Source organism: Astyanax mexicanus, chromosome 12 (assembly GCF_023375975.1).
Source record: "Astyanax mexicanus isolate ESR-SI-001 chromosome 12, AstMex3_surface, whole genome shotgun sequence".
NCBI lineage: Eukaryota > Metazoa > Chordata > Actinopteri > Characiformes > Acestrorhamphidae > Astyanax > Astyanax mexicanus.
The window spans coordinates 12,437,654-12,454,543 of record NC_064419.1 but is presented as its reverse complement, the minus strand read 5'-3'; the positions used below and the strand labels follow the sequence as shown (position 1 = coordinate 12,454,543).

The 16,890-nt window shown below is 36.2% G+C and overlaps 1 protein-coding gene across 3 annotated transcripts in view; it reads right to left on the bottom strand.

Moving 5' to 3' along the window:
- Positions 1 to 727: 727 nt before the first annotated feature.
- nadka (NAD kinase a) overlaps positions 728 to 16,890 on the bottom strand; it is a 28,943-nt gene continuing 12,780 nt past the window's right edge. Inside the window, exons 1-10 of one of the 3 annotated variants that reach the window (XM_007237043.4) lie at positions 15,869 to 16,320; positions 13,078 to 13,207; positions 12,162 to 12,270; positions 11,953 to 12,038; positions 11,094 to 11,196; positions 9,834 to 9,973; positions 8,163 to 8,262; positions 7,239 to 7,396; positions 7,026 to 7,108; positions 728 to 5,777 (exon numbers count right to left, since the gene is read on the bottom strand). In XM_007237043.4, the coding sequence (XP_007237105.2) occupies positions 5,624 to 5,777; positions 7,026 to 7,108; positions 7,239 to 7,396; positions 8,163 to 8,262; positions 9,834 to 9,973; positions 11,094 to 11,196; positions 11,953 to 12,038; positions 12,162 to 12,270; positions 13,078 to 13,207; positions 15,869 to 15,945 (1,140 nt within the window). In that variant the 5' untranslated portion in view covers positions 15,946 to 16,320 and the 3' untranslated portion in view covers positions 728 to 5,623. Of the gene's footprint in view, positions 5,778 to 7,025; positions 7,109 to 7,238; positions 7,397 to 8,162; positions 8,263 to 9,833; positions 9,974 to 11,093; positions 11,197 to 11,952; positions 12,039 to 12,161; positions 12,271 to 13,077; positions 13,208 to 15,868; positions 16,321 to 16,890 lie in introns of those variants that run through there. The other 2 variants (XM_007237042.4, XM_007237041.4) reach the window with 2 other exon arrangements.

Genomic DNA, 16,890 nt, shown 5'->3' with positions numbered 1-16,890 from the left:
TCGTCTATAGTAAAAGTCATTTTTTATTTCTATTTTTTATATTTTTAATTCCTTTTAAACTAAATGAGGGCCCCCCTCCAGTGTAAATAATCGATTGCTTGATTAATATTCAGTGTTGCAAACCCAGTTTTTATATAAACAAAAAAACAGTATAGAGAATAAAATAACATGACTCATATAAGCTGCAGGTGTATCTTCACAGCGTGCCGGCGCAGTTTCCTATGCGCTCTTAAAATAGAAATACACAGAAGTCAGAGCGCAGCTGTCTCTTAAAGGTAATGACTACCGACACACTGATTGGTTTACTACACATTACGCCCAAAACACACCCATTAATAATTAAGGGAGTTAAAACACACCCTTTGCGCCGTTGGAGCTGCGCAATGCGTATTTTCCGCGCCCTCAAGATACCAAATACAGAGAACACGCCCCTAAATCCAGCTGCACAAGTCCAATTACCTAGTGCACTAAAGATCGTTAAAATAGGGCCCTAAACTTACCTTTTCATAAAAATTTAAGAAATTTCTTTTTAAATTGATAGAGCAGATCAAATTTTTGTTTGGAAACAATGTACTTTGTTGCTAAACTTATTTATAATTGCTTCCACATTTTTATTAGATTTACAGTAAATCAGATGTACTGGGTAGGTGTTTTGCAGCAGAAGCTTTGGAGATTCCTGGCTTTGGTTTGTTTTTTTTTGGTAGGAAGGGATGAAAAACATTTCCAACACCTTTTCTGCATTGTTTATTAAAGTGCTATGTAAAAATGCAAAACCCATTTTTCAGAATATATTCTCAAAAGGTACGTTACAAAAATCATCAGATGAAAAGTAAAAAAGAAGAAAGAAAATCCAGATGAAAGGTTTGTGTTTAAGAGATTAGAAACGTCAATTCATGTGTGAATTAGTCTATAGTAGCTTTAAGAGTAGTTTTAAAGAAAGGCCCACTCGACTGTTCGAAAAACTATAAAAAGAAAAACATCTTATCCAGACCATAACACTCACTCGGGACCGAGTGTGAGGAAGTAAGACATACAGCTACGGTTATGGTTTACACTGATCAGCCATAACATTAGCACCAATGCTGGGCCTAGCATTAATTAGGCCCACGTGTGACACTAATTCACACGATTCATTGAAATTCATTGAAAGATGGACTCCATTAGACGTCTGAAGATGTTAACAGAATATCCTGTAAAAAGTTCTGGTTGTCCTTTCTTGAACTGTTTTAAAATGATTACTATAGAACATCAGAGTTTACCAGTAATCAATTAGTGTGTTCACTTTATCAGATAACCAGACTTTTTTTTTTTACCAGATTTTTGCTTTGAATCCAGCCAAAAAAACTCAAACAATAAGACTTCATGTAAATGCAAGTAACCCTCAAATATATATATTTTTTACATATTTAGACACAATATGAAAACAAAAGCTAGAATATGGTTAATTATGTTTTTCAGTTTCAGCGTTGCTCCAAAAGTGTTCTATCTCCATCTTGTGGTGCTGTGTTTAACACTGATCACTCATGTTCAGTATCAGGGTCTGTTTTCACACAGACCTTGCACACTCCAAGAAGAAGTATTGATGCACTAGAAAATACAATTGCTGAGCTAAAATGCAGCTCTCCTTATCAGATTACATAATCAGATTTCTTATTGAATGACCCTGTTTACATAAATACATTAATCCGTTTTTAAACAGATTTTTGAGTGCATGTAAATGCATTCCATACCATAAAAATCCACAAAGACCTGCCTGATGTTTGGAGATGTTCTGACACTAAAGTTGACTTGCCAGCACAATTTTAACCATGTCAAAGTGAATTTCTGTATGGTATCAGATTGTGATGTGATGTCTGATTTACTGCATCGATTTATAAAAACACAGTATTGAATTTTACATGGTAAAACAGCAGTTCATTTAGTGTTGTGTTTAAACCCTGCTCAGTAAATAGCACTGTTGTACTTTGTCATTTTATCCATTATAAATCACATAAAGGGTCAACTTTTCTTTCATTCAAATTTCATCAATATGATAATGTGTTTTTTATTTGGTTTAAATAATTATAATTTATCGCCTCGCATATTGCGAAATATTGTATTGTGAACCCACGCATCATATCCTCAAGTTTTGTCCAATACACAGCTCTACTTGTAACACATCACCTTTAACAGCAGACTGTTCACCTGCTGCCTAACATGATAATCCCACCCCGTAACTCTCACCAGTAGGGAAAAAATATATATTAATAATATTTTTCCCCTCACCAGAGGAGGTGCTAATGTTATGGCTGATTTTTGTATATATTATTATACAGAGTCTTAGAGATATAAAATATAGAGAATAATATCTGACACCAAACATTAGTGTAAACCAAGCGAGAGGGAACGGCTACATTAAATACACAAAATCAAAGATTCAAAGGCTTCTTCTTTCATCATATTTTCTAATGTAGGGAAGAAAAAAAAAGCTACTTACTAACAGCTTATGTTTGAAAGGCTCTAATGCAAATATATTCATATATTTATTTTTTAAAAATCTTCAGAACTCTAATGTAGGACTTTAGTATTGAAACAACCTTCATTTACAATCAGGTTCCACTTGAGAACAGTTTAGATATGACGTGATACCCATGGCTCTTTAGTAACGTAAAAACACGACAGTAGCCATGTTTAAGATATGTGAGGAGAGGAATACATGATATGCCTTTTTCCGTTCATATTGGAAATATTATTTTTTAAAAGACCAACATTTCATTTCTTTAGTATTTGGCAACATCAGGGGAACAATGTAAACAGATGTTCCTCATTTTTGGTGAGGTCACACAGCTGAGTGGATCTGTAACTGTGCAGAAACCCTCATACACACACACACACACACACACCACTGCAGTAAACTGATAGAAGGGTGTGTGTGATGGAGTGTTTAAACTGAGGAGGAGCATGAGAACTTCAGTACTCTGTTAACTGATTGAGGCATCAGGATCTGAACACTGAAATCACTATTCAGATATTTGTACAGGTTTCAGCATGGAAAGATTTAGAAAGTATACAGCCCAAACTACAGGTTTTTATCAGGAAGTCGTTTTGCAAAATGCATGTTAGCTGACTAGCCAGATATTACCTAATCTAGCTGCTATTAGCTAACGTTAGATTTTTTTCTAGCTTTTTGTTTTTTTGTTAGGCAGATTTTAAATTTAGCAGATGTTAGCTAGATGTTCTTTTTTGTTTTCTGTCTAATATTATAAAGATGTCAACAACTCTAGCTGGTGTTAGCCAGATGTTATTTACACTAGCAGATGTTAGGTAGATGTATGCTGCTCTAGCTGAGGTCAGCTCGATGTAATTTACTCTAGCAGATGTTTCCTAGATGTTTTGTACGCTAGCTAAGATTAGAAGTTGTTAACTAGATGTTTACCACTAGATTGTTACCATTTTAACTGCTGTTAGCCAGATGTTATTTACCAAAGCAGAGGTTTGCTCGATTTTTACCACTCTAGCGGAAGTTTGCTAGATTTTATGTATTCTAGCTGGTTGTAGCATCAAGATAACAACTTTAGCCTGTTATTTACTCTAGCAGATGTTTAATACATGTTTCTACCTCTAGCTAAAGCTAGGTCTTAACTAAATGTTTACCACTAGACTTTTACCAGTCTAGCAGATGGTAGGTAGATGTTTACTACTCTAGCTAAGGTTAGACAATCTTAACTAGACGTTTAACACTAGATTTTTCCCACTCTATCTGGTGTTTGTCAGATTGTATTTACTCTATCAGATGTTAGGTAGATGTATACTTCTGTAGCTGCTTTATTTTAGTTACTCTAGCTAATGTTACTCTAGCAGATCTTTACTTGTATAGAAGGTGTAAACTAAAGAACTACCACACTAGCAGAGGTTAGTCAGATGTTGACTCTTCTAGCTGTTGTAAGCTAAATGTTTATTATTCTAGACTGTAAAAATATATTTTAACACTCATCATCCACAGAAGAGAAAATAACCATGTCTGAAAGAGATTGGTCTGCATTAGCATCCAACACTAATTTACAGTTTGATGCATCCATTTCCTTTAGTTGTTTTTGAGTAATAAAACATGTTATGAATTGTACTGCTCTCTGAATGCTAAACTGTGGAGATACTGAACTTGTCTACCTCATAACTCCCGTATTATCAACTAAAAATAAGCCAAAGTTACCAAAGCCAAAGTTTGTTTTGACCAATGTAGTTTTTTGCTGTCTCTTTCCACCCCACAGTTAACAGATTACCCGTTTGTTATATATCCTTCATTAATTATCAAACTGAATTGAAATGCACTCCCCGAGTTTAAACGTCTCTTGAAAGGTGTATGATAAAAGTTTAGTGGTTCGTCTTAGGAAGGACACTTCAAACCAGACGCAATAAGCCTCCATACACAATTCTCTAACACTCAATCGATCCCACACCATTATAAATTAAAAAAGAAAGAAAACACCCCCCAGAAACAGATTATATACTGCTACTGTACAAAGCATAATGGAATGGGCTGTTTTAGACATGGCTGTATACTCAGTATAACTGGTCCAACAGTAAAATATTGCTCATAATGTTAACAAACATATGACAAAATAACAAAAGAAAAGAACATGTAGGAATGATCCTAGTAGACTGGAATGGAATGGACTGGTGTTAACAGAATTATTAGCTGATTGTCTATTGAACAATACAACTAGTTTTCGTAAATTTTATAACTTTACATAAATGCAACCAAAAAAGTTCTGTGAATATTCAAGCTTTTCCCTTGGCTTGTTTTAAAGCGCCCTACACTTAAGACTGGTTTGTACTTCTGCGTCGAGTTGAAGCGTTGTCTATGATGTGTAGCCTGTGCGAGCGCCCTACACAGCTGTGGTCGTTTATACTTCTGTATCCACGTGCCCGTGGCTCTGCATTGCTCGGCAGTTTAAAACGCAACGGCAGGAATGCATGAGCGGCTCAGTGGACCAATCACAGCTGTTGCTGCGCCACGTAGTTACATTTTTGAAAAGGTGTGGTTCAGGCTACGTTGTAGGGTCTTTGACTACTCGTAGAGTATTGTAGGCTACACCGTAGGTTCGATGCAGAAGTACAAATTGGCCTTAATTGTCCTTTAGCTTTATGCTTACAGGACAGCTGTAACGATGATGTACTTTTTTTGTACAATGTAAGACGTTGCTCCCCACCCCTTAAATGATTTCTTTGTAACATTCTAGATGATTTAAGGCACAGTTCTTTTCATTTACAATTATTGCTGTGGTGCTTAAACACTCCACGCCTGTTAGTGGACAATTCCTGATGTCTCATATCTTCCACTTAATGACTTATACTGTGAAGCTCACTCACATCACTTACAATTTTTCAGACTTCCAACATATTTTAAAAAGATTCTTATCATTTAGATGAATCAAAACAAACAAAAAAATCCTCAGAGACGAATAGCAACATTAAAGTCTGTGTTCAAAGGAACAGGTAATCACTGAGCTTCAGTAAGGTTGCTAACCATAGATAGGTATTTCCCACCACTAACAGTGAAGGGGTGTGGGGGTACAGTCCCAGACAGGCCAAATGATAAAGCAAAAAAAAAAGTGCTTGATGCTGGTCTCTGCTGGACGAGGCCTCAGAACTCCTCCTCCTCCTCCTCAGAGCTCAGGTGACTCTGCTTCTTGCGGACGTTCCAGTGTAAACACTGCGCCAGGCTCTCAAACCAGTCATTCACTGGGTCCCGGAAACAGATGGAGGGAACAGGGAAGCAGGAAGTGGTGATAGTGATACTAAAAAGGAGGAAAGAACAATATGTGTTAAAAAAATGTGCTGGGTATTCTGTCCCAACCACGCCCACAGGCACAGATTCAGAATATACAAAAGGACCTTTCATGGTTCTATTGTTCCACTGCTTTTCAAACATACCATTATTTCACCTGATTCTCACTGAGGAAATGTAATTTCAAATAAAGACAATCATCCTAGGCAAATCTGATGACTAGATACTTAAAGGACTATTATATGGCGTTACATAGATGTCAAAAGACTGTGGCGCAAAAACAACAGGTGAAAAAACTTAACCAGCGTGTTTTAACATTTTGTGTCTGTAAATTAACTTCCCGTGAGCACAAATGTGAAAGTCGAGAGCAAAAAAAAAAAAAAGGGAATCGTGTGCGCGCTGAACAGAATATCGCTCTCAAGCTTCATTTTTCTCCTCTCGGTTGTTATTTTCCACTCGAATTCACAGTTCTCCTCGCTCGCCGTGCAAATTACCTGCGGCAGCATTTTTCGCTTGAGTGAGTTTGTTGAAAGGTGTAGTTTTGACAGTTTGGGGCGGAGTCAGAGTCCCCTCCCTCAGCGAATGCTATTGACTGATATATATCTCCAGGGTTTGTGACAGACCGCCTACCCCCAAGAGCCGAAGGAGGGCGGGGAAAGAAGGACAGCAGGAGAGTTAGATAGCTGGCTATGCTAACATCCAAACAACCCGCTTATTTATAATCACTGGTCAACTACAGAGAGTTTGACTCATCACTTGCCACTGTGTCAGTCTGGCAATCCGGGTGAGCTTCTCCTCTGGGGAGGAGCGGGTGGGGAAGAAAACTTTATCCAGTGTTTGGACTTCTGTAGCCATTTCACTCACAGTGCCTCTTTGGGGTCAATTAGTGAACTGCATCTGAAGGACTGTGAATTTCCATTTAGCATGCTACTTGGAGAAGCTGCATTGAGGGATGTGAGGAGCCAGTTGAGCAGCTCTTGATTTTGTTTGGGAACATTTTTTGCTGGTTTAATAAGTAATTCTTCCAGTAATGTTTAAAGAAATATAATGTCATTTGGTATATTTATTGCGGTTGTTTGTGGAACCACACATACGAAAACATCCCAAACAAACAACAATAAAAATCTGTTATCTAAAATTTACTGTGAAAGAGCATAAAGAGAGTTGGTGGAATGTCTGCCTGTCTTGTGCATCTTTACTGATTCCAATACAACATACAACCACTGCTAGTAACTGGAATGACATTGTTTTTACTCACCTGTCTCCATGTCCAATCTCCTGACGTTTCCTCCCATCAAAGGAAACCCAGGCATTGTTTCTTGCTTCTCGGGAAAGCATAATCTAAAAACAGAACCATAAGCCACTTTGGTAAGCAAAAATACCAACATAAAACCTAAACAAAACAATAATAACCTTAGAATTACATATGAGCAATTATTTGATTTAATTTGTAGTATATACTTAGGAGTACCTTAAGCTCAACCCCTGCTGGAACTACGATGGGTCTGAAGGAGAGCGAGTGGGGGCAGATGGGGGTGATCAAAATAGCAGGGACATTAGGATGGATCATGGAGGCCCCTGCAGCCACAGCGTATGCAGTACTGCCCGTTGGAGTGGAGACTATCACACCTAAGAGTGCAAGAGATCGATCATGATTAGAGTAATCAAATCACCTAAAAACTTAAACATTCTATTATAAAAGTTGTACAAAGCAAATTATTACACATGAATACATTTGAAATATTAACACATTAACCTGAAACCTTAATTCATTCATTTTTTACGCAAATTATTCACGTGACAAAACTGACAGAGCTCAGTGATGCATTATCAGTTTTATTTAGGCATAGAACACAGCAACGCTTAGTGTTCAGTTCAGAAGGTAGATTACCTGAAGTTTATGCTCTCTCTCTATCACTCGCTCACACTCACGTGGTCATGAACAAACACACACTGATAGCACATTTCCTCTTTTCAAGTTGTTAAAGTGTGGAATATGGAGCTAAACTAACCTTTTTCTCAATTAAAACAATCAGTTAATCTCAGCAACTCAGAACATTACAATATTCTAGTTTATTCATGATTTTATCATATGATTTATGATTTAGTCACAGAATATTGTTGTGATTAATACAATTATTTTACATTTTTAGTTTAGTTCAGTTTTTAATTTAAGAGATTGGCACCAAAAATCGAAGTGTTTCTTAAATTGATTCCTTTATTCACCTATTGTCAAAAGCTTAGTCTTATGAAATAAAAAGTGTGATTAATCATGATTAATTGTGATTAATCAGAATTCTATTGTGATTAATTTTATTACTTTTTTATCGATTGACACAACCAATTTGAAGTCTTTTAAATCCATTTAAACTAGGAGAAATTAATATTTACTTACCGTCGCCTTGTACAGTGGTGATCAGATGACCGTCCAGAAAGAGGTCAACGTTGGAGAGGTAGGATGAGGGGCCTCGGTCCACAACCACTTCATTCAGCACCTGAGAGGAAATGGGGGGAAGAGAAGGAGAATTTAAGAAAAGAAAGAAACAGAGCAGAAGCTTCTAAGTGTTTTTTTACATCTGAAAGTCTAGACTAGAGTCTAAAATCATGGTTCATGTGTTATTTGTTCTGTATTCCCACAATGAAGATTGATTTCTTATCTGTTTGTGCTTTTGCCAGAAGATGTCAGCGCATGGGGCGTGTTTTTTTTAGTAGACTATTGTGGTTCAATTAATTATTTAGCATACTGAGTTAAATGAAGTCAAATGAATAATCATTCATTTAATATACATCAGTATTAGTAATAATATAAATATTCTTTATCTGCCTGTTTAAAGAACAAATTATACTAATCAAACTAACTGATTATTAATTAAGATAAGTTAAGTTGCCTTTCCAGGTGAATTCTGTCTCCCTCCCAGAATTTGCCTAGACTCCACCTTGGTGTACATAATGCACCATGCACATGAAGTGCAGTCTTATCCTGAGCGACTTTCAACATTTCTTTGTTGTTTACTAATTTAAGTTCGTTCCACCACCTTGGTCCCAGGACAGAGAAGAGTCGGGATGTTTGTTTTCTGTGAGTCTTGAGTGACAGTTTGTACTGTAAGCTCTAAGACCTCTTTTGCTGATCTGGTTTTGACCATAATTGCCATCAAGTATGAATTAGCTGCTTCATTTTTGGTTTTGTGCGCCAATTCTGAACCTGAGTTCTGGCTGCAACAGGAAGCCAGAGGGTGACAACAGACTGTCTCAAATTCCTGTAATTGGTCTGGAAGTCTAAGCATCTAAAAAAAAAAGAAGAGTTTTTTTTTATACTGCAAACAAACCACACCTTGGTTTATCTGACCTGGAATGAGATCACCTCTTTCAGTTGGACCAAATTTCTGTTGTACCTGCTATTTGGGTTCAGACCAAACTGAAAAGTCAGAGAAAAATCCAGAGCAAACAAGGCAGGTGTGAACGCTCCCTTAACCATAAGTAAAGGGCTTATATACATATATAGGCCAAACGGTGGCCTCCTCTCTGTGTGTTTTAAATAATTAACCGGCTGAAACAGAGCCAGCTGCAGGCGAGCTCCATTACACACACATCACTTACACACATATCCATTAACTAACCTGAAGTCAGAGTTGTGGTCTGTAGTGCGCTTAAATAAATGCTTTGTCACACCCAAACAAGACAACTATCCGCAAGGTGTGAGAGCAGGTACTAAAGTATTAAGACTTAAGAACCCAACAGACTGGAAATGTGCTTGTTTATTACACACCTGCAGTCATATACACAGTACTGATGCACCAAACAAAACAGGCAAAAAAGCCATTTCAGTGTTCGGGCAAATATGTTAAAATTATAGTTACAGAACAATAACTATATTATTTTATACTCCAACTTTAACGTTTTTTGAAAGAACAGGTGCTCACTGCATTGCTGAGGTAACTAACTTGTGTTAATTACACAAGTTTGTTAGTTACACAACTTTTGGTCAAATGTTTCATTAGCAGTTTCGGCAAAAACAAACAAAAAAAAAAAAACACACAGACTGCTACTGCTTGCTGTTCTTACTCACTTGATATTGCATAGTTTTGCGGGTAGCCTCAGCCTCCCCATTAGTGATGATCAGATTCTTGTCCTTTGTCTTGGTTTTCTCCCGACTCTCCTTCACTACTTTTACCTTCAGCCGACTCCGCAGTATGATTGCTGCGTTACCTGCAAAAAATATTGTATTTATTTAACAAAAAAGAACTGATATTAATTTAACATTCTAGCATAATCAAGAAGCATACTTCTTGATTTACCAATTTTATTCTGAGATGATTAATAGCAGAGATCTCAGAACACCAGGGTTTTGCAACTGACGCTATCATAGTCAAGAGTGTAGCAATAATATTAGCACTGTTATGAGCTACAGATACAGCCGACAAACTTCCTTTCTTTTGATATGATATTGTCCCTTTCTCAGAGCTTGCATAATAATACTGCATGAGTCGTGAGGCTGATGGGAAGGCAGTCACAAAAGAGAAAAAAACTTCCTGGAAAGAAGTTAAACGGAAGGAAAATTGTGAAAAAAGAAAACACACATTAAATGTGATAAGATAAAAGCCATTTGCCTGTTGAAGCACAGGGTAAAATACAGTACTCCCTAATAGGGCTGGGTATTTAAAATATGGGCAGCGATACTTTGCATAAAATGCACCTAAATTTGTCAAAAGTGGAGAGCATGGTAAACATGTTGAATGATCTAAATTCAAAGATTCATCCACATTTTCCTTCGAACACCGTCAGGGTCCTAAAGCCTTTTAGGATCTTCTCTTTCTCTTACCTAAAATATTATAATAAAGAAAAAAAACAAACAAACTAGACTATAATTACTGTCCTTTTCCCAAAAATCTAAAATACCAGCATAAAAAAATATCATTATTATAATTAATTTTTAAGTCACTGACACCATTATTCACTAATATAAATATACTTATTTTTTTCTGATCTAATGCTGATATTTCTTAAAAAGAAATCAAGAAATATACTTACAGACAAATATTTCTAGTTTAAGCACAATTAATGATGATGTTTTTGTTCTTAAAAAAGCACCACAAACAAAATGCTCATTGTTTTCGTCCCAAAAAAATCCAGAAAGTCTCTCATGGTGACGGTTTAAAAAATAGATTACTCATGTTGGCTGGTAAATAAATACGATGTGTGAGAATAATCATTGTTTTTTTTTTGCAGTTTTTTGGTTAGAATTTAGAAAAGTGTATCAAATAAAGTTTTGTGTGGGTATCTGTTTACAATTCAAAAATTATCCTATCAAACATAAAAAAACACTCACCTTCAATAACCTGCGTGACCTGAGATTGGTAGGTGTCAAAATTGAAAGGCGTCAAAAAGCCCAGAGAGCCTAAATGGAAGGCCATAACTGGAGGAACGCTCTCCTAGAAAACACACACACACACACACACACACACACACACACACACACCATCAGCCTAAATGCAGGTGAACCAATTTCATATATATAATAGAACTGCATTCATATTATGTCCTCTGGCTTTCTTTAAAAACTTACATGAACTACGAGTTTAGGGCAAGAACCTGACAACTGAAAGGGAAGAGCAAAAATGCCCATAATAGTCTAAACATTAGAGGGATAATTTAAACTGTGACCCTCTTGCCTAAATCATATTACACTATTTCTATATTTATTTATTTTTTAAAACCTTCCACAACAGCAGTATTTATTTTGGTATAGTTGACTAATAAATGTTCAGCATGTGGAAGTGACAAACCATGAAACTTAAAACATGCACTCCCAAAAAACTAATGTCAAATTTGTAAAGTAACAGTTTTAACTTTAAGCCTCCTCATTTACCATACATTCCTAAATAATTACTGAACATTAAATAAAATATTAAAAAGTGGAATTTACTCAAACCCACCCAAGCCCACAACCTCTTACATACACATTTACTGCATTCACATTCTATGCGAAAAACATCAGAAACATGCATTTTTGTGCAGGCGTTTAAATGCTTTTGTTAGTGACTGTGCACATGTCAGTGAGTGCAAAGGTTTAGTTGAGCAATCCATCCGTTAAACATAAATCAGCAGCAGCTGGCGTCTGATGGCTTGATAACAAATCCTTTCTTTTAAAACAAACACTTACATCAGCTCATGCCCATTATTCATACCTGGAAAAGTGAGGAAGCATACAGCAAAGTTCCATCTCCACCCAAACAAATGATAAAGTCTACACGATTGGAGATGTCATCGAAATCTAAAAGGAACACAAAGCAAGCAAAGTCATGTCAAAGTAATCATAACATAACCAAACCTCACACTGTAAAAAGGAAAAATATGGAAATAGTCCAGCTGGAATCTCGCCAGTCGAGCTGTTTACCTTCTCTAAAAGTGCAAAAGTTCTTTTTCACAGCCACAAAGCTCTCATCATTGGCAATGGCAGGGTCCTCCAGAACCTTCCTCTCCACGTAAACGATCATCTTCTTCTGCTGAGGTCCCGTGAGACAGAAACAGCCACAAAGAATAAAGAAATCAGTTCAGTTATGCAAACAGTTCCATATTTACTACATAGACAGCCTTTTTTAAAAAGCTGTACATCTATTTTGAAAAAGAGGTTAAGCTTCCGGAACCTAAATTATTTTGTATTTGAAAAAAATTCTATTTGTCTATTTATCAAGAGAGTTTGATACAGTGTGAGAAACAGCTTGTGTTTAAATTCAACTAAAAACTAAACTAAAAATTAGTTTATGAGGGCAGTTTGTGTGTTCAAACTAAACAAAAAAAATCGAAAAAATGTAATATAGGCTTTACTGGAGATGTTTTATAGACATTTATGAATTATTTTTGGGAAAGACATACACAAAATACTGTTTCTTTAGGCAGCTACTATATATTAATGTTTACTCTAGAGTAAGATTTTTTATCCACAAAAATAATCAAGATAAAGGGCATTTATTTTCATTTATTTATTTTCCATTTATTTTTTATAACTCATTTATATTTATGATACAAAGATGGTATAATACTAAAATAGTAAAATGACACTCTTTTTTAATACTTGTTATACTGGAATTGGAATACAAACTAAACTTTAAATAACCTACATAAAATCTACAGTTTTAAACAATTTGACAACAGTCTGTATTCTCTACTTGGGCAATATTACTATATTATTAATAACAATATAATAAATGTTACTGTAATAATTGTTATAGTATATATTTATAATTAAACAATTATTCTTCACAAAACAAACAAACAAACAAAAAACACAACACATGAAAGAGTATTCTGACCTCTGTGAGGAAGATGCAAAGCTCTTTAAAAGGCTGCAGCAGACTGACATCTTGTATCTTTTTAATTACAAGGACACTTTTAGGTGGCTTATTCCAGGTCAGCCTCTGGCTTGCTGGGTCCTGAATGTGCCTAAAAACACACACAAAGCACACAAACACACACAAGTGAACATAAAGCAGGGCATTGTGGTTACTGAGGGTCATTAACAGAGTGACTCTGCATTTCTGTTTTTTTCATATATTACACCTAACATTTAGGAATATGGCTCAGCACTTACTTCACCTGACTGCCCTGCACCACACAATATCCACTCTATTAGAACCTAAAGAAGATAATCTAGCTCAATCCTCTTCCCTTTCTACCCTTCGTTTACATGGAAACTGCTGGGTGCTCAAAAACCTGAACATCACACACTCCAAAGGGTTACCTAAAAAACTCTAAATATTTATTAATGTTAGCTTTCAAATAATTCATTAATTAGCTTTTATGCAGAGCTTTATGCAGGTCTCATAAGAACCACAAAGCACTGTTAAATGTAACCTATATGGACAAAAGTATTGGGACACATGGGTGTTCATAGTATCTTCTGAAATCAATGGTATTAAAAAAACTCAACCTGCTTTTGTTAAAGTAATGTACAGAATAGTGTCATATAATACACCACCACATATTATACACTTCACTACATATCCAGGGATTTCAGCTTGGTTTTTGAGCATTGCTCTGGGGATTTGACAGCATTCAGTGACATGGCATGACGGTTAGCACGTTCACCTCCCAGCACTGGGGTTTTGGGTTTAAGTTCCTATCTGGGTGGAGTTTCCATGTTCTCTTTGTGTCCATGTGGGTTTCATCTGGTTTCCTCCCACAGTCCAAAAACCTAGAGGTCAGGTAATTTGGGTACTCTAAATTGCCATTGTGTGTGTAAGTATGTGAACGTGTGATTGGCTGCCGTTTCTCACTGGTGTGTGTGGATGAGTGCTGAGTGTAAACAGTTGTGTGTAAAACATGATTGTAAATCATCCTTGAGTTTCTATAAAGGCGCTACATATTAGTGATAATTATAACTTAATTAATTTAAGAACATCAGTCATAATGTAGGATGTAGAGTGATCCACTTCTTCTTAACTCATTCCAAAAGCATTGGAAAACAAACAATACTTCTATACAGAAGCTAGACAAGCTGTGTGAGCGTGTTTTCATATTTATAAAACAACTTGTGCAACTTATAGACACATAAATTCATTATAATGAATAGAGTATTAAATCATAATACAGTAGTGTATATATGTGTACAGTATATGTGAGCAGGCTTTTCTCAGCTGAACTAAAAGACTCTCTTGATCATTTCCATCCTATTAAGACTCCGTGGCTTAAGACAAGCAGCTCAGCAGACGAGCAAGGACACAGACCTGACTGTTACATAATCATCAGTATTACCTCTCAGCATGAACACACACAACACGTTATGGATCACCTTCCTTACAAATACATAAGAATTTTAGATGATTCACCCATTTCACAGTAAGCTTCCACCATTTCCCTGAATACCCTGACCCAGAAACTAAGCCTTATAAATTACACATTTGCATAAGAAAGCAGGGTATCGGGTTAAAAGGTCAGTTCATGAGACCCTAACCTTACAGAGGGTGCAACAACACAATATGATACAGCCAGTCCAGGATGGCCAGCGTTGTTTCCTTTACCAAATGAACATTGAATCAAATGGTGTGACCAATTTTTCAACCTGCATACATTTTCAATAAGATTTGTACCATTAAAAAAAAGTGAACATTAATATTTGTGTATATATATATATACACAAATATTAATGTTAATATTAATATAAATATTAATATCTTAATATAAATATTAAGGTTAATAAAGTAAATTAGATTAACCAAATTACTGTTTTAATGCAATTTTCAAAAGGAGATAATCAATATTCTACATCTTTGCATACAGACACTGCCTCAGTAGATTGTGCTTCTGTCAGAAACCTGTAAACAACTTTTATGTGGCAGTGATTTTCTTATTTTATCTAATGTAAGGAGGTTATTTTTGCACTTTGTTTAGTATAAAAGCTGCTTGTAAGTTTGAAGGGAGATATTCTCACTATTCTTAAAAGTTTTACTTAAACTTGAAAATAAAATCCCTTTGATAGAATGGTGTTTGCTCCTATTTTGGCATTTCTGCAAATAAAAAAATATAATAAAACTTGTTTCAGTTGTTAAGTCCACATATATATCTCATATATTTAAAAAATATTAATTTGTGACGTTATTAATTAAAATTTTATACAAAATCACAGTCTTGGTAAATCACTGTTTGCTTTTTACAAAATAGATAACACTTTTTGTTTTGATATTCTTTGTTTTATTTGATAGTTTTTTTTAGATATATTTACACTAAATATAACAAAGCTATATTGCTATTGCTAGTACAACATCTCAGGGGCATCTCAGGTCACTTGGTACAAGAATACATCTTACACAGTACTGCTTCTATATTAAAAAATACTAATACGCAACATAAATTAGGTTTATTATGTTAGCAATGAGTGCCACAATTAGTCAATTAAGCTCAATTACTAGAGTCTATTTTTCACTTATGTTCCTGATTTACATCTAATAATCAGTTGTCCACTCACTCTGTAACGCACATTTACATTTACACACACACACTTTTACTATTTTTCTTTTCTAGTTTGTGACCAAATAGTTTGTACATTATTCACTTACTAATAAAATCAAGCAACTGACTACTTCTTTATAAATGTCCTTTTCTCACCATTTCCACGTGCAGTTGTTGCCTCCGTTCGGGCTCTGCTGTTGCACACACTGGTTGAATTTCATGCTCGTCTTCATGTGATGAAGCCACCAGTACAAAGAAGAGCACAGTGGCAGGCAGCACTGATTTCGCTCTGAACGCTCCAAGGCCAATCAGTTTATCAGCTGCTCCTGCAAAAGCTACTGCTGTCTCATTCTGCTGCTGAACAATGACTGAAAGCTCTGACCATCCTCATCAGCTCCTCCTTCAGCAGATACTGAGCACCTTCTATTCTTCACTGTGTGATCAGTGATGATGTAATGAACACCTCCTCCACCTTTTGTCATCAATAGATGCCTCGATCATTTTTCCCCACTTTTTCATCTGACAGTTCCACAGAACAGGTTTCTATCCTTTGTTTCCTTGTCAGTGGCTAGACAGCATCTGCTGTGACAGTCAGTCCCACTGGCCGGCTCTGCTGCCCGAGCACACCTCCCACTAATCTTTAACCACACCACTCCAGCCCCACCCATACAGCACCTGGCCACACCCCTCATCACAAAGTCACTCAGCTGACTGGCTGGCTGTGTTGCACTGAAACTCAGTCCCTGAAAGACTTCCCCTACATGCTGTTTGTCCACAGTTGCATCACTAAATCGCGACACGTGTTTACATAATGAATCAGTGGGCCGTAACTGCAGTAACGGTCACTGCTATTATTAAACTTCAGCCCAACTGAACAGGGCCTTTTTAAGCCATTAAGAAGAAAACATAAATCTAAACATAAACACTGGCCTTCCTTTCACAACATGACTGAACTGCAGAAGCTTCAACGGTAGACGCTGCACCCTGAGAGACAGTTCAGAGTCCAGGACTGACTGACTACAAAAAAGCCTGGTTCTGGGTTAACCCAGCTCTGGCTTAATCAGACATTACCCTTATCCTCACCTGATCAAATAAAGGTTCTGTCAAAAAGAAAAGAAAATGATAACACACAAAAATATAACAAAAACCTGTCCAAAACCAGAGATGAACCGTATAAT